Source organism: Urocampus carinirostris, chromosome 1, assembly GCF_059441175.1.
Source record: "Urocampus carinirostris isolate Australia breed hairy pipefish chromosome 1, RoL_Ucar_1.0, whole genome shotgun sequence".
NCBI classification, from domain to species: Eukaryota; Metazoa; Chordata; class Actinopteri; order Syngnathiformes; family Syngnathidae; genus Urocampus; species Urocampus carinirostris.
The window spans coordinates 53,706,450-53,725,210 of NC_142349.1; the positions used below are offsets into that span (position 1 = coordinate 53,706,450).

An 18,761-nucleotide genomic window follows, 5' to 3' on the forward strand; every position below is an offset into this window, starting at 1 on the left:
TAAAATGAACAATGGATTGGACATGAGGAGAAAGAAGGAATATAACATGCGTGATGGAGAAAAGAGAAATAAGCAAGAAACAAAAAAAGATATGGAGAATGTGAAAGGGCTAAGACAAAGAAAATACTTGGAAGAACTGACAATGCTTTTGGAAACAGAGGAGATTGAAAACATAACACCAATTGGGGCGGTCCGAGTTTACAAGCACAACAAGCTGCTTCTCTGCAACAGCAGCAACAACAGCAACTCACTCAGCAACAAGACTTCGACCCGGTTCATCGATTTAAAATCCTCATCCCGCAATTAAAAGAAAGTTTGCAGAATCTCATGAAGATCGCGTCGCTTAACCTCACCCATAACACCATCATAGATAATGGAGTTACAAGCAGCGACACCGCTGTTCAGCGCTTTGACAAAAGCTTGGAGGAGTTCTACGCACTTTGCGATCAGCTGGAGCTTTGTTTGCGTCTGGCCTACGAGTGCCTCTCGCAGAGCATCGACAGCGCCAAGCATTCCCCCAACCTGGTCCCCACCGCCACCAAACCCGACACGGTCCAGACCGAGTCCATGTCCTACGGACAGTACCTGGGCATGATCAAGTCCCAGATCTCCTGCGCCAAGGACATCCACAACGCTCTGCTGGAGTGCTCCAAAAAGATTGCCGGGAAGGGACAGCCTCCGGGAATCCTGTAGAGAGGAGATCGCCCCCTTGTGGATTTAGTGTTTTTTTATGGACCGAATCATGGTTTTGGTTTTTGAGAAGACTGTCCATTTTTGTTGTCCACAAACTCTGGCTGACATGTTTTCATCTCGGGACATTTTGTCTCAGAAGTTGTAAAATAGAGAGAGCACAGAGAAGAAAAGGGGAAAGAAAGAAATGAAAGATACAACAAAAGATAGAAAGGGAGGGGATAAAAATAAAGAAAAAAGTGCAAGAAAGACAAAAAGAGAGAACAATGGAGACAGTGACAGCGAAAAGAAAGAGAAATAGAGTGAGCACAAAAAAATAAATGGGGAAAAATGATAGGGGAAGAGAAATAAGGGAGAAAACCGAAAGAGAAGGAAACAACTCAGAGAAATTATGTTGGAAAGGAAGAGACAAAAGAGAAAAAGGAGGAAGAAGATAAATGGAGGTAGATAAGAAGTGAAAGAAAAAAAGTCAGAAATTTAAAAGAGTGCAAAAGCAAGAAAAGAAATAAATGGAAAAAGATGGTGAAAAGGAAAGAGAAAATGGGCAAGAGAAAGAAAGAGGCGTAGAGAGAGAATGAGAGAGAAAGTAAGAAAAAAAGTGAGGGGGAATGAGAGAAAAAAAGAACAGGAGAGAATAATAGATAAAGAAAACTAGAGATAGAGACACGGAAAGAAAAAAGAGAGGTGCAAAGCAACTAGCTGTATTTTTCTCTCTTCGAGAAAAGAGAGAGAAAAAGAAAAAAGAGAAATACTGCTTGTTGCTTTGCAAGTGGTGCCTGGCTTTGCTGACATCAAGTGGACCTATTTAAAACTGCAGCTCATTTTTCACTTGTTTTTCTCAGCATTGTCTCGCAGGTCGGATCATCTCGGGACATTTTGTCTCAGAAGTTTGTATCGTTGTCAAAATATCAAGACAGAAAAAGACTTTGATTGTGTTTTCTATAGAATTTTGTGAGGCCCTGGTGGGTGGGCAGTCTGGGGGCATGCCCCCCGCCCCTCCGCACAATTATTTTAATTATTTTTCACATACAAAAATTGTTATACAGTGCACACGATTTGAAATGATCAAAACAGGCATATTTTTGCAAAGCGCAAACTATTCGTGATGGGAACTCTGCTTTTTCAGAGAACCGGCTTTCACCTCACCTTTTCAGATTTTTGTTAACCGATATACAACTAATAATGATGCATTAAATGAGAGAATAAATAAGGTATGATGCTAAAAAAAAAAAAAAAAAAAAAAAAAAAAAAAAAAATCTCGTCCGATCTCGGAAGCTAAGCAGGGTCGGGCCTGGTTAGTACTTGGATGGGAGACCGCCTGGGAATACCAGGTGCTGTAAGCTTTTTACTTCCAGCAAACTTTTTGGTATTTTTTCTGGCCTCGGAGCAGCCCCTTTTGGACGGATTTGCATTCTTTCACAACCTGTTTGCAAAACAAATAAATGAAGAATTACACATATTAAACCCCTGTTGTTCTATAAATGGCTACCCCTCTTGGCAAACAGTGGAGTTGCAACTTCCGCGGTGTTGATTATAAATACTGAAAATTCACCCTCTTCTTTCGCTTACGGCCATACTACCCTGAACACGCCCGATCTCGGAAGCTAAGCAGGGTCGGGCCTGGTTAGTACTTGGATGGGAGACCGCCTGGGAATACCAGGTGCTGTAAGCTTTTTACTTCCAGCAAGCTTTTTGGTATTTTTTCTGGCCTCGGAGCAGCCCCTTTTGGACGGATTTGCATTCTTTCACAACCTTTTTGCAAAACAAATAAATGAAGAAATACGAACATATTAAACCATTGTTGTTTTATAATTTGCTACCCCTCTTGGCAAACAGTGGGGTTGCAACTTCCGCGGTGTTGATTATAAATACTGAAAATTCACCCCCTTCTCTCGCTTACGGCCATACTACCCTGAACACGCCCGATCTCGTCCGATCTCGGAAGCTAAGCAGGGTCGGGCCTGGTTAGTACTTGGATGGGAGACCGCCTGGGAATACCAGGTGCTGTAAGCTTTTTACTTCCAGCAAACTTTTTGGTATTTTTTCTGGCCTCGGAGCAGCCCCTTTTGGACGGATTTGCATTCTTTCACAACCTTTTTGCAAAACAGATAAATGAAGAATTACACATATTATAAAACCACTGTTGTTTTATAATTTGCTACCCCTCTTGGCACACAGTGGCGTTGCAACTTCCGTGGTGTAATTATAAATACTAAAAATTCTCCTTATTCTTTCGCTTACGGCCATACTACCCTGAACACTCCCGATCTCGTCCGATCTCGGAAGCTAAGCAGGGTCGGGCCTGGTTAGTACTTGGATGGGAGACCGCCTGGGAATACCAGGTGCTGTAAGCTTTTTACTTCCAGCAAGCTTTTTGGTATTTTTTCTGGCCTCGGAGCAGCCCCTTTTGGACGGATTTGCATTCTTTCACAACCTTTTTGCAAAACAAATAAATGAAGAATTACACACATATTAAACCACTGTTGTTTTATAATTTGCTACCCCTCTTGGCACACAGTGGAGTTGCAACTTCCGCGGTGTTGATTATAAATACTGAAAATCCACCCTCTTCTTTCGCTTACGGCCATACTACCCTGAACACGCCCGATCTCGTCCGATCTCGGAAGCTGAGCAGGGTCGGGCCTGGTTAGTACTTGGATGGGAGACCGCCTGGGAATACCAGGTGCTGTAAGCTTTTTACTTCCAGCAAGCTTTTTGGTATTTTTTCTGGCCTCGGAGCAGCCCCTTTTGGACGGATTTGCATTCTTTCACAACCTTTTTGCAAAACAAATAAATGAAGAATTACACACATATTAAGCCACTGTTGTTTTATAATTTGCTACCCCTCTTGGCAAACAGTGGGGTTGCAACATCCGCGGTGTTGATTATAAATACTGAAAATTCACCCTCTTCTCTCGCTTACGGCCATACTACCCTGAACACGCCCGATCTCGTCCGATCTCGGAAGCTAAGCAGAGTCGGGCCTGGTTAGTACTTGGATGGGAGACCGCCTGGGAATACCAGGTGCTGTAAGCTTTTTACTTCCAGCAAACTTTTTGGTATTTTTTCTGGCCTCGGAGCAGCCCCTTTTGGACGGATTTGCATTCTTTCACAACCTTTTTGCAAAACAAATAAATGAAGAAATACGAACATATTAAACCATTGTTGTTTTATAATTTGCTACCCCTCTTGGCACACAGTGGAGTTGCAACTTCCGCGGTGTTGATTATAAATACTGAAAATCCACCCTCTTCTTTCGCTTACGGCCATACTACCCTGAACACGCCCGATCTCGTCCGATCTCGGAAGCTAAGCAGGGTCGGGCCTGGTTAGTACTTGGATGGGAGACCGCCTGGGAATACCAGGTGCTGTAAGCTTTTTACTTCCAGCAAACTTTTTGGTATTTTTTCTGGCCTCGGAGCAGCCGCTTTTGGACGGATTTGCATTCTTTCACAACCTTTTTGCAAAACAAATAAATGAAGAAATACGAACATATTAAACCATTGTTGTTTTATAATTTGCTACCCCTCTTGGCAAACAGTGGGGTTGCAACATCCGCGGTGTTGATTATAAATACTGAAAATTCACCCTCTTCTCTCGCTTACGGCCATACTACCCTGAACACGCCCGATCTCGTCCAATCTCGGAAGCTAAGCAGGGTCGGGCCTGGTTAGTACTTGGATGGGAGACCGCCTGGGAATACCAGGTGCTGTAAGATTTTTACTTCCAGCAAACTTTTTGGTATTTTTTCTGGCCTCGGAGCAGCCCCTTTTGGACGGATTTGCATTCTTTCACAACCTGTTTGCAAAACAAATAAATGAAGAATTACGCACATATTAAACCCCTGTTGTTCTATAAATGGCTACCCCTCTTGGCAAACAGTGGAGTTGCAACTTCCGCGGTGTTGATTATAAATACTGAAAATTCACCCTCTTCTTTCGCTTACGGCCATACTACCCTGAACACGCCCGATCTCGTCCGATCTCGGAAGCTAAGCAGGGTCGGGCCTGGTTAGTACTTGGATGGGAGACCGCCTGGGAATACCAGGTGCTGTAAGCTTTTTACTTCCAGCAAGCTTTTTGGTATTTTTTCTGGCCTCGGAGCAGCCCCTTTTGGACGGATTTGCATTCTTTCACAACCTTTTTGCAAAACAAAAAATGAAGAAATACGAACATATTAAACCATTGTTGTTTTATAATTTGCTACCCCTCTTGGCAAACAGTGGGGTTGCAACATCCGCGGTGTTGATTATAAATACTGAAAATTCACCCTCTTCTCTCGCTTACGGCCATACTACCCTGAACACGCCCGATCTCGTCCGATCTCGGAAGCTAAGCAGGGTCGGGCCTGGTTAGTACTTGGATGGGAGACCGCCTGGGAATACCAGGTGCTGTAAGCTTTTTACTTCCAGCAAACTTTTTGGTATTTTTTCTGGCCTCGGAGCAGCCCCTTTTGGACGGATTTGCATTCTTTCACAACCTTTTTGCAAAACAAATAAATGAAGAAATACGAACATATTAAACCATTGTTGTTTTATAATTTGCTACCCCTCTTGGCAAACAGTGGGGTTGCAACTTCCGCGGTGTTGATTATAAATACTGAAAATTCACCCTCTTCTCTCGCTTACGGCCATACTACCCTGAACACGCCCGATCTCGTCCGATCTCGGAAGCTAAGCAGAGTCGGGCCTGGTTAGTACTTGGATGGGAGACCGCCTGGGAATTCCAGGTGCTGTAAGCTTTTTACTTCCAGCAAACTTTTTGGTATTTTTTCTGGCCTCGGAGCAGCCCCTTTTGGACGGATTTGCATTCTTTCACAACCTGTTTGCAAAACAAATAAATGAAGAATTACACACATATTAAACCCCTGTTGTTTTATAAATTGTTACCCCTCTTGGCAAACAGTGGCGTTGCAACTTCCGCGGTGTTGATTATAAATACTGAAAATTCACCTCATTCGCTTACGGCCATACTACCCTGAACACGCCCGATCTCGGAAGCTAAGCAGGGTCGGGCCTGGTTAGTACTTGGATGGGAGACCGCCTGGGAATACCAGGTGCTGTAAGCTTTTTACTTCCAGCAAACTTTTTGGTATTTTTTCTGGCCTCGGAGCAGCCCCTTTTGGACGGATTTGCATTCTTTCACAACCTTTTTGCAAAACAGATAAATGAAGAATTACACACATATTAAACCACTGTTGTTTTATAATTTGCTACCCCTCTTGGCACACAGTGGCGTTGCAACTTCCGTGGTGTAATTATAAATACTAAAAATTCTCCCTGTTCTTTCGCTTACGGCCATACTACCCTGAACACGCCCGATCTCGTCCGATCTCGGAAGCTAAGCAGGGTCGGGCCTGGTTAGTACTTGGATGGGAGACCGCCTGGGAATACCAGGTGCTGTAAGCGTTTTACTTCCAGCAAACTTTTTGGTATTTTTTCTGGCCTCGGAGCAGCCCCTTTTGGACGGATTTGCATTCTTTCACAACCTTTTTGCAAAACAAATAAATGAAGAATTACACACATATTAAACCCCTGTTGTTTTATAAATGGCTACCCCTCTTGGCAAACAGTGGCGTTGCAACTTCCGCGGTGTTGATTATAAATAGTGAAAATCCACCCTCTTCTTTCGCTTACGGCCATACTACCCTGAACACGCCCGATCTCGGAAGCTAAGCAGGGTCGGGCCTGGTTAGTACTTGGATGGGAGACCGCCTGGGAATACCAGGTGCTGTAAGCTTTTTACTTCCAGCAAACTTTTTGGTATTTTTTCTGGCCTCGGAGCAGCCCCTTTTGGACGGATTTGCATTCTTTCACAACCTTTTTGCAAAACAGATAAATGAAGAATTACACACATATTAAACCACTGTTGTTTTATAATTTGCTACCCCTCTTGGCACACAGTGGCGTTGCAACTTCCGTGGTGTAATTATAAATACTAAAAATTCTCCCTGTTCTTTCGCTTACGGCCATACTACCCTGAACACGCCCGATCTCGTCCGATCTCGGAAGCTAAGAAGGGTCGGGCCTGGTTAGTACTTGGATGGGAGACCGCCTGGGAATACCAGGTGCTGTAAGTGTTTTACTTCCAGCAAACTTTTTGGTATTTTTTCTGGCCTCGGAGCAGCCCCTTTTGGACGGATTTGCATTCTTTCACAACCTGTTTGCAAAACAAATAAATGAAGAATTACGCACATATTAAACCCCTGTTGTTCTATAAATGGCTACCCCTCTTGGCAAACAGTGGAGTTGCAACTTCCGCGGTGTTGATTATAAATACTGAAAATTCACCCTCTTCTTTCGCTTACGGCCATACTACCCTGAACACGCCCACTTCCTGGTTTGTGTTTGTGAGTTGATGGCTGCAGTAGGGAGAGGAAGGCTCTCCCCATTCTTTGTTGGTTTTCTTATTTATTTGAAGGTTTATTTAAAAGTTTAAGTGCTTTATTTATTTATTTATTTATTTATTTATTTATTTTCGTTTTTGCGTCCCCAGCAGACTTAGTTTCTGTCTGGGGAGCCTTTTTTTGGTTCTCTCTTTTTTGAACAAACAATGGACAGACCGCATGGCATCGAGTTTGGAGTGGAAGCGGGCAAGCGTGTTGTGGATTTGCCCCCAGGAACTGATGGATGTAGTGAAGTGAAACTGGACAATGGAAAACCGACAACGACAATGGACTGTGATTCAAACAAGGTATTTAAAAAGTTGCTAATTATGAATGAAACCGGACTGGATACAAGGAAAAAGAGTATAGACAATGATTTCAACAAGGTAGCTCGGCATGGAGGGAAAGAAAGTGAGGCGGATGGAAATAATATGAATGGATTAATTAACAAAACAACTGAAATGATTGTACAAGGACAGAATAATGATGCGGATAAAATGAACAATGGATTGGACATGAGGAGAAAGAAGGAATATAACATGCGTGATGGAGAAAAGAGAAATAAGCAAGAAACAAAAAAAGATATGGAGAATGTGAAAGGGCTAAGACAAAGAAAATATTTGGAAGAACTGACAATGCTTTTGGAAACAGAGGAGATTGAAAACATAACACCAATTGACTTAATTAAAGAAATCGAGAAGATGGTGGGTACGGGGAAGCTACTGGTACTACGGTCTACACAAAATAAACAATATGAAGCGACGTTGGAAAATGAGGAGGCATGTGAAATTTTAGATGGGGGTCTCTTATGCAAAGGGGTTCTAATTCAGACTAAAAGACTCAAGTTAACGAAGTTATGGTCTCCTTCCTACAACTGCCCCCATTCATAACAGATGAAGAGGTGTTGGAAAAGCTGCAGAGGTGGAGAGTGGACCCTGTCCTCCCATTGAGGCGGCGCTTCTACCCGGGCACGTCCGTTGAAGATGGAACAAGATTCATTAAAGTAAAATTCCCGAAAGATGTAGCCTCCCTGCCGTATTCCACTAGATTTGAAACTCCGAACGGTCCCCGGTACTGCCGGGTGATTCACGACCGGCAGGTGAAGATCTGCCGGTTGTGCATGAACCCTGGTCACGTGCTGCGGGAATGTCCGGAGTTTACGTGCAGGGAGTGCTTACAGCAGGGTCACTATGCCCGGGAATGCGTCGCTCTCAGATGCCCTGATTGCTGCCGTGCATTCATACACTGTACATGCGTTTCTTCTGCTGAGGGAGAGGGAGAAGTAAGCAAGTTGGAGATAAACATGGTGGCATCAGAGGCGGGGGATGAGGGTCCCTCCCAGGAACCGACACCTGAAGAGGATCCCCCCTGTGCTCAGCCCCCCAGACAACAAGACTCAGAGCGCGAGGACTCAGGCATGGACATTGGGATTTTAACTGGAATAATTGGGGCTGAAACAATGGGGGAGAAGGGGCAGAGGGAGGAGGAGACCCAGACACACAAGGAACTAAATAAAGAAGAATCATTGGATGAAGTTGGAAAAGGAAAAATTAACCGTGACATTTCAAACAAGTGGGGCAATTTTACGACCAAAAGGAAAAGGTTGAAACCAAGTATTAACATAGACAAGGTATTACAAGCACAGGAGAGAAGAAGAAAGGCAAAACAAATAGAAATAACTGGAGGGAGATTTGAGGTTTTACAGGATGATGGTGGTACATAGTAATGGTTGGTTTTATGTTTCTTAAATATTTTGTTGGCTTGAATTATTTATTGCCATTTATTATTTTAATGGGGTGGAATTTTATTTCAATAAACATGAGGGGAGGGGCGAATCCCGAAAAATTACAGAAGTTAATCAGAGAGACTGAGAAAAATGATATTATTTTATTGCAAGAAACGAACTGGACAAGTGTGATAGCGGAGGATTTTAGAAAACGATGGGATGGGGAGGTTTTATTTAATAATTGTGAGGGAAGAGGTAGAGGAGTGGCTTTTTTAATTAAAAGGAATATGGTTGAGGAAGTAACAGAAATATATAATGATAAAAAAGGAAAAATACTAACTATAAGTGTTGGAGAAGGTAATGAGAAAATGAATGTTTGTAACATACATGCACCGAATGAAGAGAAAGAGAAAGTTGAATTTTTTATGAAATTAAAAGTTCTAATCGAGGCTTGGGGGGAAACTGTGGTTGCTGGGGATTTTAATATAGCACTACAGAAAGAAGATGTGGCAGATAATATAGTTTTTAGAGCAGAAAGGGGAAGAAAGGAACTAATACAGGTAATGGAAGAACTCGATTTAATAGATGTATGGAGAGAAAGGAATAAAGGAGTTAGAAAGTTTAGCAGAAGACAAATTGTTTTAGATGAAATTAAGCAAAGCAGAATTGATATTGTTTTGGCAAAAAGTAGTTTTATGGAGAATTTTAAAAGTATTTACTACAGAAGATGTAATTTTAGTGATCATGACTTTATTGTTTTTAATATAGATCTGAATAAAATAGAGAAGGGGCCGGGGGTATGGATTTTAAATACAAAAGTCTTAAAAGACAATTTTTATCAAATGGAAATAGAAAATATAATTGTGAACAGCATAAAGAACATGACAAAGTATGAAAGTAACTTGGGAATATGGTGGGACAATCTAAAGTATGATATTAAAAGACATTCGATTTTGTTTTGTAAAAAACTGAGAAGACAGGAAAGGGGGAGAGAAGAAAAGTTACGAAAAGAACTAGAAGAGGAACTAAAACAAAGTGATGGGAAAAATGAAAACACGAATAAAATTATGGAGATAGAAGATGAACTTAAAAAAATAGAAGAAGAGAAATTCCAGGGAGCTATGATAAGAAGTAGAGCGAAATATATGATTGAAGGCGAACGATGCACAAAGTTCTTTTTTGAACTAGAAAAAAACAGACAGAAAGCGGAAGAAATTAAATGTATTAAAAATGGAGAAGGAAAGAGATTGACAGATAAGGACGATATTTTAAAGGAAATAAAAAGATTCTATACCAACTTATTTTCAAAACAAGGTGTGGAAGAGGGTGCAAAAGATTTTTTATTGAATAATATTAAGAGTAAAGTAAGTAAGGAAGATAAAACAATGTGCAATAGAGACATCAATAGTGAAGAAATAGAGAGAGCCATAGATGAGATGAAAAACGGCAGGAGTCCTGGTCTGGATGGCTTACCATGTGAATTTTACAAGGTTTTTAAAGGTTCTCTTGTTCCTGTTTTAAGAAAAATGTATGAAGAAGTGTGGAAAGGAGGGGCTCTCAGCTCAAGGATGTCAAGAGGTTTAATTAAAATTATATATAAAAAGAAAGGGGACAGGGAAGAGCTGCAGAATTTTAGACCCATAAGCCTTTTAAATTGTGACTACAAGATTTTGGCGAAGATAATGGCAAACAGACTGAAGCGGGTCTTACCAACAGTCATCCAAACTAACCAGGCTTATGCGGTAATAGGCAGAGACATCTCAGACACAGTTAATGGTGTGAGGGACAAAGTCTGGTACATGGAGAAGACAGGAGTCAGTGGCTTTTTAATTAATGCAGACTTAGAAAAAGCGTTTGATAGGGTAGAGCACGATTTTCTATTTGCGGTTTTAGAAAGATTTGATTTTGGAGAAAACATAATCCGGTGTCTGAGATGTCTCTACGCTGATGCCAAGAGTTGTGTCAAATGCAATGGTTTTTTAACAGATTTTATTCCTTTAACCAGGTCAATAAGACAGGGCTGTCCACTGTCAGCAATACTTTACTCTTTGGTTGCAGAACCTTTAGGACTTGCGATCAACGCTGACAATGGGATAAAAGGGGTAAAAATTGATGGTTTTAAGAATTTTAACACAGAAACAAAAATTTATCAATATGCAGATGACACAACCCTAATTTTAAAAGATGAGCACAGCGTTTTTAAAGCGTTGGATGCCATAGAAATATACAGCCGGGGTTCAGGAGCTCGGATGAATGTTGGCAAAACTGAGATTTTAAAATTAGGAAAGCAAACCGCCTTGTCAAAGACACTGCCTTTTAAAGAAGTAAAAGATAACCTTAAAATTCTGGGGGTGAGAATAGGGCCAAATGAAAAAGAAACTACGAAACTGATGTGGGAGGAGACAATCGGGAAAATAAGAAATAGATTGGCATTTTGGAAAAGGAGAAGTCTTACTCTGAAGGGAAAAATTTTAGTTGTTAATACACTGTTTTTATCCAAAATATGGAGTGTCCTTGGATCAGTGTGTTTGCCATTACCCACAGTTAAAATTCTGAAGCAGTATGTGACTGATTTTATTTGGGATGGTAAGCCAGCTAAAATAGCCTATGAGACTCTGATTGGAAGGGTGGAGGAAGGCGGTCTGGGATTGCTCGATCCATCCATAAGACTGAAGGCTTTAAGAATAAAAACTGTTAAAAATTTCATGAGGGAGGGAGACAAAGAATCGACACGAATTCTGGAATACTTTTTAGACAAAACTTTTAAAATGGGGCCTTCAGCCTTGTGGATGAAAACAAAAGAATATATGACAAACGGCATCCCAGATTTTTATAGGGAAGTTTTAAGGGCTTGGAGTGATTTTATAGGACATGTAGTTTTTAAACCGGAGGGAAAGGAAGAAATTTTAAATCAACCCTTGTTCTTAAATCCGAATTTACGAATTGGAGGAGGGAACTTTTACAAGCACTGGTTTGACGCAGGATTCCGAAAAATCAGAGATCTTTTGTACGAGGTCAGACCGGGATTCTTGCCATTTCAGGCTTTCATTGACGAGATTGGTGCAACAGTAGACGAATGTAATGAAGAAAAAATCAGGAATGAGTACATGACAATAAAAAAAGCAGTTCCTAAAGAATGGTGCACAATTATAGAAAGAAATGAAAAGAAACAAGAGGAAGGTCCAATGAGAATAGAGATGAAGGACACAGGGACACCTTTTAGTGCTCTTGTTTTAAAAGACTTCTATTCTGTTTTTAGAGAAATGGCTTTTATACAACCGAGAGCAAATTCTTATTGGGAAAAGATGTTTGTAGATTTTAACACAAAAGATGTGTGGAGAAACATCAGAACCGGTTTGAAATGCCCTTCGTTAGAAAATTTTGATTTCCTTTTAGCCCACAACTGTGTTTTTAATGAAATGAGACTTTTTAAGATGGGACTTGCGAGGGATGAAACATGCAAAATATGCAAGAAGGAGAAAGAGGGCTTAAAGCATATGTTCTTTAACTGTGAAGAACTGAAAAAACTGACCGCAGTGCTTAAGGAAATGACGAAAGGTTTTGGACAGAATGAGCAGTATGTTGATGAAAATTGGGAGAAGATGTTTTTATTTGGGATGATACAAGGTAAAAAAGGAAAAAATAACCAGGCACTCAATATAGTTTTGTCAGTGGCTAGGCATACAGTGTGGGTAAGAAGAACGGTTTTGAAGAATAAAGGACGGAAACTGGATATATGCAAACTGTTTGAAAGCAAATTGAAAAGAATAATGGAAGCACTGTATGTCTATTTTAATAATAACGGAATTTTAGAGGTTTTTAACAAAATATTTGTTCTTACTAATCCTTTTGTGCAAATAACTTGGGAGGGTGTAAGAATAATTTTACCAGATGTGATGTAATCAATGTGCCTGTTTGTTTTTTAGAGGGAACCGAAGCGTGAAGTAGCGAGGGGTCTCTGTACACTTAAACCCTTCCCTACAGTGCATATGTACAACAAATGTATATGAGCAATGGTTTTGTACAGTATGTTATTTATTTATAAAATAAAAAAAAAAATAAAAAAAAAATCTCGTCCGATCTCGGAAGCTAAGCAGGGTCGGGCCTGGTTAGTACTTGGATGGGAGACCGCCTGGGAATACCAGGTGCTGTAAGCTTTTTACTTCCAGCAAACTTTTTGGTATTTTTTCTGGCCTCGGAGCAGCCCCTTTTGGACGGATTTGCATTCTTTCACAACCTGTTTGCAAAACAAATAAATGAAGAATTACGCACATATTAAACCCCTGTTGTTTTATAAATGGCTACCCCTCTTGGCAAACAGTGGCGTTGCAACTTCCGCGGTGTTGATTATAAATACTGAAAATTCACCCTCTTCTTTCGCTTACGGCCATACTACCCTGAACACGCCCGATCTCGTCCGATCTCGGAAACTAAGCAGGGTCGGGCCTGGTTAGTACTTGGATGGGAGACCGCCTGGGAATACCAGGTGCTGTAAGCTTTTTACTTCCAGCAAACTTTTTGGTATTTTTTCTGGCCTCGGAGAAGCCCCTTTTGGACGGATTTGCAATCTTTCACAACCTGTTTGCAAAAGAAATAAATGAAGAATTACGCACATATTAAACCCCTGTTGTTCTATAAATGGCTACCCCTCATGCCAAACAGTGGAGTTGCAACTTCCGCGGTGTTGATTATAAATACTGAAAATTCACCCTCTTCTTTCGCTTACGGCCATACTACCCTGAACACGCCCGATCTCGTCCGATCTCGGAAACTATGCAGGGTCGGGCCTGGTTAGTACTTGGATGGGAGACCGCCTGGGAATACCAGGTGCTGTAAGCTTTTTACTTCCAGCAAACTTTTTGGTATTTTTTCTGGCCTCGGAGCAGCCCCTTTTGGACGGATTTGCATTCTTTCACAACCTGTTTGCAAAACAAATAAATGAAGAATTACGCACATATTAAACCCCTGTTGTTCTATAAATGGCTACCCCTCTTGGCAAACAGTGGAGTTGCAACTTCCGCGGTGTTGATTATAAATACTGAAAATTCACCCTCTTCTTTCGCTTACGGCCATACTACCCTGAACACGCCCGATATTGTCCGATCTCGGAAGCTAAGCAGGGTCGGGCCTGGTTAGTACTTGGATGGGAGACCGCCTGGGAATACCAGGTGCTGTAAGCTTTTTACTTCCAGCAAACTTTTTGGTATTTTTTCTGGCCTCGGAGCAGCCCCTTTTGGACGGATTTGCATTCTTTCACAACCTTTTTGCAAAACAAATAAATGAAGAAATACGCACATATTAAACCATTGTTGTTTTATAATTTGCTACCCCTCTTGGCAAACAGTGGGGTTGCAACTTCCGCGGTGTTGATTATAAATACTGAAAATTCACCCTCTTCTCTCGCTTACGGCCATACTACCCTGAACCCGCCCGATCTCGTCCGATCTCGGAAGCTAAGCAGGGTCGGGCCTGGTTAGTACTTGGATGGGAGACCGCCTGGGAATACCGGGTGCTCTAAGCTTTTTACTTCCAGCAAACTTTTTGGTATTTTTTCTGGCCTCGGAGCAGCCCCTTTCTGACGGATTTGCATTCTTTCACAACCTGTTTGCAAAACAAATAAATGAAGAATTACGCACATATTAAACCCCTGTTGTTTTATAAATGGCTACCCCTCTTGGCAAACAGTGGAGTTGCAACTTCCGCGGTGTTGATTATAAATACTGAAAATTCACCCTCTTCTCTCGCTTACGGTCATACTACCCTGAACCCGCCCGATCTCGTCCGATCTCGGAAGCTAAGCAGGGTCGGGCCTGGTTAGTACTTGGATGGGAGACCGCCTGGGAATACCAGGTGCTGTAAGCTTTTTACTTCCAGCAAACTTTTTGGTATTTTTTCTGGCCTCGGAGCAGCCCCTTTTGGACGGATTTGCATTCTTTCACAACCTGTTTGCAAAACAAATAAATGAAGAATTACGCACATATTAAACCCCTGTTGTTTTATAAATGGCTACCCCTCTTGGCAAACAGTGGCGTTGCAACTTCCGCGGTGTTGATAATAAATACTAAAAATTCACCCTCTTTTTTCGCTTACGGCCATACTACCCTGAACACGCCCGATCTCGTCCGATCTCGGAAGCTAAGCAGGGTCGGGCCTGGTTAGTACTTGGATGGGAGACCGCCTGGGAATACCAGGTGCTGTAAGCTTTTTACTTCCAGCAAACTTTTTGGTATTTTTTCTGGCCTCGGAGCAGCCCCTTTTGGACGGATTTGCATTCTTTCACAACCTGTTTGCAAAACAAATAAATGAAGAAATACAGACTGGGAGGTTCGGGTTCGCGCCCCGGCCGAGTCATTCCTAAGACTTAAAAAGTGGTCGGCGGCGCCCTCTCTTGGCTGCGGCTGCATCGGGTCAGATGCAATCGACATTTCGTTCTGTGTACATTGTTACACAGAATGACAATACAAGGAAATTATTATTATTATTATTATTATTATATGAAACCCCTGTTGTTCTATAAATGGCTACCCCTCTTGGCAAACAGTGGAGTTGCAACTTCCGCGGTGTTGATTATAAATACTGAAAATTCACCCTCTTCTTTCGCTTACGGCCATACTACCCTGAAAACGCCCGATCTCGTCCGATCTCGGAAGCTAAGCAGGGTCGGGCCTGGTTAGTACTTGGATGGGAGACCGCCTGGGAATACCAGGTGCTGTAAGCTTTTTACTTCCAGCAAACTTTTTGGTATTTTTTCTGGCCTCGGAGCAGCCCCTTTTGGACGGATTTGCATTCTTTCACAACCTTTTTGCAAAACAAATAAATGAAGAAATACGCACATATTAAACCCCTGTTGTTCTATTAATGGCTACCCCTCTTGGCAAACAGTGGAGTTGCAACTTCCGCGGTGTTGATTATAAATACTGAAAATTCACCCGCTTCTCTCGCTTACGGCCATACTACCCTGAACACGCCCGATCTCGTCCGATCTCGGAAGCTAAGCAGGGTCGGGCCTGGTTAGTACTTGGATGGGAGACCGCCTGGGAATACCAGGTGCTGTAAGCTTTTTACTTCCAGCAAACTTTTTGGTATTTTTTCTGGCCTCGGAGCAGCCCCTTTTGGACGGATTTGCATTCTTTCACAACCTGTTTGCAAAACAAATAAATGAAGAATTACACATATTAAACCCCTGTTGTTCTATAAATGGCTACCCCTCTTGGCAAACAGTGGAGTTGCAACTTCCGCGGTGTTGATTATAAATACTGAAAATTCACCCTCTTCTTTCGCTTACGGCCATACTACCCTGAAAACGCCCGATCTCATCCGATCTCGGAAGCTAAGCAGGGTCGGGCCTGGTTAGTACTTGGATGGGAGACCGCCTGGGAATACCAGGTGCTGTAAGCTTTTTACTTCCAGCAAGCTTTTTGGTATTTTTTCTGGCCTCGGAGCAGCCCCTTTTGGACGGATTTGCATTCTTTCACAACCTGTTTGCAAAACAAATAAATGAAGAATTACACACATATTAAACCCCTGTTGTTTTATAAATGGCTACCCCTCTTGGCAAACAGTGGAGTTGCAACTTCCACGGTGTTGATTATAAATACTGAAAATTCACCCTCTTCTTTCGCTTACGGCCATACTACCCTGAACACGCCCGATCTCGGAAGCTAAGCAGGGTCGGGCCTGGTTAGTACTTGGATGGGAGACCGCCTGGGAATACCAGGTGCTGTAAGCTTTTTACTTCCAGCAAGCTTTTTGGTATTTTTTCTGGCCTCGGAGCAGCCCCTTTTGGACGGATTTGCATTCTTTCACAACCTTTTTGCAAAACAAATAAATGAAGAAATACGAACATATTAAACCATTGTTGTTTTATAATTTGCTACCCCTCTTGGCAAACAGTGGGGTTGCAACTTCCGCGGTGTTGATTATAAATACTGAAAATTCACCCTCTTCTCTCGCTTACGGCCATACTACCCTGAACACGCCCGACCTCGTCCGATCTCGGTAGCTAAGCAGGGTCGGGCCTGGTTAGTACTTGGATGGGAGACCGCCTGGGAATACCAGGTGCTGTAAGCTTTTTACTTCCAGCAAACTTTTTGGTATTTTTTCTGGCCTCGGAGCAGCCCCTTTTGGACGGATTTGCATTCTTTCACAACCTTTTTGCAAAACAAATAAATGAAGAAATACGAACATATTAAACCATTGTTGTTTTATAATTTGCTACCCCTCTTGGCAAACAGTGGGGTTGCAACATCCGCGGTGTTGATTATAAATACTGAAAATTCACCCTCTTCTCTCGCTTACGGCCATACTACCCTGAACACGCCCGATCTCGTCCGATCTCGGAAGCTAAGCAGGGTCGGGCCTGGTTAGTACTTGGATGGGAGACCGCCTGGGAATACCAGGTGCTGTAAGCTTTTTACTTCCAGCAAACTTTTTGGTATTTTTTCTGGCCTCGGAGCAGCCCCTTTTGGACGGATTTGCATTCTTTCACAACCTTTTTCCAAAACAAATAAATGAAGAATTACGCACATATTAAACCACTGTTGTTTTATAATTTGCTACCCCTCTTGGCACACAGTGGGGTTGCAACTTCCGTGGTGTAATTATAAATACTAAAAATTCTCCCTCTTCTTTCGCTTACGACCATACTACCCTGAACACGCCCGATCTCGTCCGATCTCGCTAGCTAAGCAGGGTCGGGCCTGGTTAGTACTTGGATGGGAGACCGCCTGGGAATACCAGGTGCTGTAAGCTTTTTACTTCCAGCAAACTTTTTTCGTATTTTTTCTGGCCTCGGAGCAGCCCCTTTTGGACGGATACAGCATTATTTCACAACCTGTTTGCAAAACAAATAAATGAAGAATTACACACATATTAAACCCCTGTTGTTTTATAAATGGCTACCCCTCTTGGCAAACAGTGGCGTTGCAACTTCCCTGGTGTTGATTATAAATACTGAAAATTCACCCTCTTCTTTCGCTTACGGCCATACTACCCTGAACACGCCCGATCTCGTCCGATCTCGGAAGCTAGGCAGGGTCGGGCCTGGTTAGTACTTGGATGGGAGACCGCCTGGGAATACCAGGTGCTCTAAGCTTTTTACTTCCAGCAAAGTTTTTGGTATTTTTTCTGGCCTCGGAGCAGCCCCTTTTGGACGGATTTGCATTCTTTCACAACCGGTTTGCAAAACATATAAATGAAGAATTACACACATATTAAACCCCTGTTGTTTTATAATTGGCTACCCCTCTTGGCAAACAGTGGCGCTGCAACTTCCGCAGTGTTGATTATAAATACTAAAAATTCTCCGTCTACTTTCGCTTACGGCCATACTACCCTGAACACGCCCGATCTCGTCCGATCTCGGAAGCTAAGCAGGGTCGGGCCTGGTTAGTACTTGGATGGGAGACCGCCTGGGAATACCATGTGCTGTAAGCTTTTTACTTCCAGCAAACTTTTTAGTAGTTTTTCTGGCCTCGGAGCAGCCCCTTTTGGACGGATACAGCATTCTTTCACAACCGGTTTGCAAAACAAATAAATGAAGAATTACGCCCATATTAAACCCCTGTTGTTTTATAATTGGCTACCCCTCTTGGCAAACAGTGGCGCTGCAACTTCCGCAGTGTTGATTATAAATACTGAAAATTCACCCTCTTCTTTCGCTTACGGCCATACTACCCTGAACACGCCCGATCTCGTCCGATCTCGGAAGCTAAGCAGGGTCGGGCCTGGTTAGTACTTGGATGGGAGACCGCCTGGGAATACCAGGTGCTGTAAGCTTTTTACTTCCAGCAAGCTTTTTGGTATTTTTTCTGGCCTCGGAGCAGCCCCTTTTGGACGGATTTGCATTCTTTCACAACCTTTTTGCAAAACAAATAAATGAAGAATTACACACATATTAAACCACTGTTGTTTTATAATTTGCTACCCCTCTTGGCAAACAGTGGGGTTGCAACATCCGCGG

The 18,761-nt window shown here is 42.4% G+C and overlaps 1 protein-coding gene, 26 non-coding genes and 4 pseudogenes across 27 annotated transcripts; all 31 read left to right on the plus strand.

Annotated features, from left to right (window-relative positions):
* The first annotated feature begins 118 nt into the window (after nt 1–118).
* LOC148375837 (mediator of RNA polymerase II transcription subunit 29-like) lies at nt 119–969 on the plus strand. Its single transcript, XM_088356197.1, has one exon. The coding sequence runs from the start codon at nt 328–330 to the stop codon at nt 691–693; it is 366 nt and encodes a 121-aa protein (XP_088212323.1). The 5' UTR covers nt 119–327; the 3' UTR covers nt 694–969.
* Nucleotides 970–2,253: 1,284 nt separating this feature from the next.
* On the plus strand, nt 2,254–2,362 carry LOC148375838 (5S ribosomal RNA; annotated as a pseudogene).
* A 222-nt stretch (nt 2,363–2,584) lies between these two features.
* LOC148375839 (5S ribosomal RNA) lies at nt 2,585–2,703 on the plus strand. The gene has a single exon (XR_015849227.1). It is a non-coding gene; the product is annotated as a 5S ribosomal RNA (ribosomal RNA).
* Nucleotides 2,704–2,925: 222 nt separating this feature from the next.
* LOC148375840 (5S ribosomal RNA) lies at nt 2,926–3,044 on the plus strand. Its single transcript, XR_015849390.1, has one exon. It is a non-coding gene; the product is annotated as a 5S ribosomal RNA (ribosomal RNA).
* A 222-nt stretch (nt 3,045–3,266) lies between these two features.
* On the plus strand, nt 3,267–3,385 carry LOC148375841 (5S ribosomal RNA). Its single transcript, XR_015847744.1, has one exon. It is a non-coding gene; the product is annotated as a 5S ribosomal RNA (ribosomal RNA).
* Nucleotides 3,386–3,607: 222 nt separating this feature from the next.
* LOC148375842 (5S ribosomal RNA) lies at nt 3,608–3,726 on the plus strand. Its single transcript, XR_015847575.1, has one exon. It is a non-coding gene; the product is annotated as a 5S ribosomal RNA (ribosomal RNA).
* A 222-nt stretch (nt 3,727–3,948) lies between these two features.
* On the plus strand, nt 3,949–4,067 carry LOC148375843 (5S ribosomal RNA). The gene has a single exon (XR_015849228.1). It is a non-coding gene; the product is annotated as a 5S ribosomal RNA (ribosomal RNA).
* A 222-nt stretch (nt 4,068–4,289) lies between these two features.
* On the plus strand, nt 4,290–4,408 carry LOC148375844 (5S ribosomal RNA). The gene has a single exon (XR_015848023.1). It is a non-coding gene; the product is annotated as a 5S ribosomal RNA (ribosomal RNA).
* A 222-nt stretch (nt 4,409–4,630) lies between these two features.
* On the plus strand, nt 4,631–4,749 carry LOC148375845 (5S ribosomal RNA). Its single transcript, XR_015849229.1, has one exon. It is a non-coding gene; the product is annotated as a 5S ribosomal RNA (ribosomal RNA).
* Nucleotides 4,750–4,970: 221 nt separating this feature from the next.
* Nucleotides 4,971–5,089, plus strand: LOC148375846 (5S ribosomal RNA). Its single transcript, XR_015849230.1, has one exon. It is a non-coding gene; the product is annotated as a 5S ribosomal RNA (ribosomal RNA).
* Nucleotides 5,090–5,311: 222 nt separating this feature from the next.
* LOC148375847 (5S ribosomal RNA) lies at nt 5,312–5,430 on the plus strand. The gene has a single exon (XR_015847705.1). It is a non-coding gene; the product is annotated as a 5S ribosomal RNA (ribosomal RNA).
* A 218-nt stretch (nt 5,431–5,648) lies between these two features.
* Nucleotides 5,649–5,757, plus strand: LOC148375848 (5S ribosomal RNA; annotated as a pseudogene).
* A 221-nt stretch (nt 5,758–5,978) lies between these two features.
* LOC148375849 (5S ribosomal RNA) lies at nt 5,979–6,097 on the plus strand. The gene has a single exon (XR_015847350.1). It is a non-coding gene; the product is annotated as a 5S ribosomal RNA (ribosomal RNA).
* Nucleotides 6,098–6,319: 222 nt separating this feature from the next.
* LOC148375850 (5S ribosomal RNA) lies at nt 6,320–6,428 on the plus strand (annotated as a pseudogene).
* A 221-nt stretch (nt 6,429–6,649) lies between these two features.
* Nucleotides 6,650–6,768, plus strand: LOC148375851 (5S ribosomal RNA). Its single transcript, XR_015848020.1, has one exon. It is a non-coding gene; the product is annotated as a 5S ribosomal RNA (ribosomal RNA).
* A 6,411-nt stretch (nt 6,769–13,179) lies between these two features.
* Nucleotides 13,180–13,298, plus strand: LOC148375852 (5S ribosomal RNA). Its single transcript, XR_015847680.1, has one exon. It is a non-coding gene; the product is annotated as a 5S ribosomal RNA (ribosomal RNA).
* A 222-nt stretch (nt 13,299–13,520) lies between these two features.
* On the plus strand, nt 13,521–13,639 carry LOC148375853 (5S ribosomal RNA). Its single transcript, XR_015848041.1, has one exon. It is a non-coding gene; the product is annotated as a 5S ribosomal RNA (ribosomal RNA).
* Nucleotides 13,640–13,861: 222 nt separating this feature from the next.
* LOC148375854 (5S ribosomal RNA) lies at nt 13,862–13,980 on the plus strand. Its single transcript, XR_015848069.1, has one exon. It is a non-coding gene; the product is annotated as a 5S ribosomal RNA (ribosomal RNA).
* A 222-nt stretch (nt 13,981–14,202) lies between these two features.
* LOC148375855 (5S ribosomal RNA) lies at nt 14,203–14,321 on the plus strand. Its single transcript, XR_015848054.1, has one exon. It is a non-coding gene; the product is annotated as a 5S ribosomal RNA (ribosomal RNA).
* Nucleotides 14,322–14,543: 222 nt separating this feature from the next.
* On the plus strand, nt 14,544–14,662 carry LOC148375856 (5S ribosomal RNA). Its single transcript, XR_015847486.1, has one exon. It is a non-coding gene; the product is annotated as a 5S ribosomal RNA (ribosomal RNA).
* A 222-nt stretch (nt 14,663–14,884) lies between these two features.
* Nucleotides 14,885–15,003, plus strand: LOC148375857 (5S ribosomal RNA). The gene has a single exon (XR_015849231.1). It is a non-coding gene; the product is annotated as a 5S ribosomal RNA (ribosomal RNA).
* Nucleotides 15,004–15,399: 396 nt separating this feature from the next.
* LOC148375858 (5S ribosomal RNA) lies at nt 15,400–15,518 on the plus strand. The gene has a single exon (XR_015847426.1). It is a non-coding gene; the product is annotated as a 5S ribosomal RNA (ribosomal RNA).
* A 222-nt stretch (nt 15,519–15,740) lies between these two features.
* LOC148375859 (5S ribosomal RNA) lies at nt 15,741–15,859 on the plus strand. The gene has a single exon (XR_015849232.1). It is a non-coding gene; the product is annotated as a 5S ribosomal RNA (ribosomal RNA).
* A 220-nt stretch (nt 15,860–16,079) lies between these two features.
* Nucleotides 16,080–16,198, plus strand: LOC148375860 (5S ribosomal RNA). The gene has a single exon (XR_015849370.1). It is a non-coding gene; the product is annotated as a 5S ribosomal RNA (ribosomal RNA).
* A 222-nt stretch (nt 16,199–16,420) lies between these two features.
* LOC148375861 (5S ribosomal RNA) lies at nt 16,421–16,529 on the plus strand (annotated as a pseudogene).
* A 222-nt stretch (nt 16,530–16,751) lies between these two features.
* On the plus strand, nt 16,752–16,870 carry LOC148375862 (5S ribosomal RNA). The gene has a single exon (XR_015847800.1). It is a non-coding gene; the product is annotated as a 5S ribosomal RNA (ribosomal RNA).
* Nucleotides 16,871–17,092: 222 nt separating this feature from the next.
* On the plus strand, nt 17,093–17,211 carry LOC148375863 (5S ribosomal RNA). Its single transcript, XR_015849233.1, has one exon. It is a non-coding gene; the product is annotated as a 5S ribosomal RNA (ribosomal RNA).
* Nucleotides 17,212–17,432: 221 nt separating this feature from the next.
* Nucleotides 17,433–17,551, plus strand: LOC148375864 (5S ribosomal RNA). Its single transcript, XR_015848086.1, has one exon. It is a non-coding gene; the product is annotated as a 5S ribosomal RNA (ribosomal RNA).
* A 224-nt stretch (nt 17,552–17,775) lies between these two features.
* Nucleotides 17,776–17,894, plus strand: LOC148375865 (5S ribosomal RNA). The gene has a single exon (XR_015848087.1). It is a non-coding gene; the product is annotated as a 5S ribosomal RNA (ribosomal RNA).
* A 222-nt stretch (nt 17,895–18,116) lies between these two features.
* On the plus strand, nt 18,117–18,235 carry LOC148375866 (5S ribosomal RNA). The gene has a single exon (XR_015847829.1). It is a non-coding gene; the product is annotated as a 5S ribosomal RNA (ribosomal RNA).
* Nucleotides 18,236–18,458: 223 nt separating this feature from the next.
* Nucleotides 18,459–18,577, plus strand: LOC148375867 (5S ribosomal RNA). The gene has a single exon (XR_015849234.1). It is a non-coding gene; the product is annotated as a 5S ribosomal RNA (ribosomal RNA).
* The last annotated feature ends 184 nt before the right edge of the window (nt 18,578–18,761 follow it).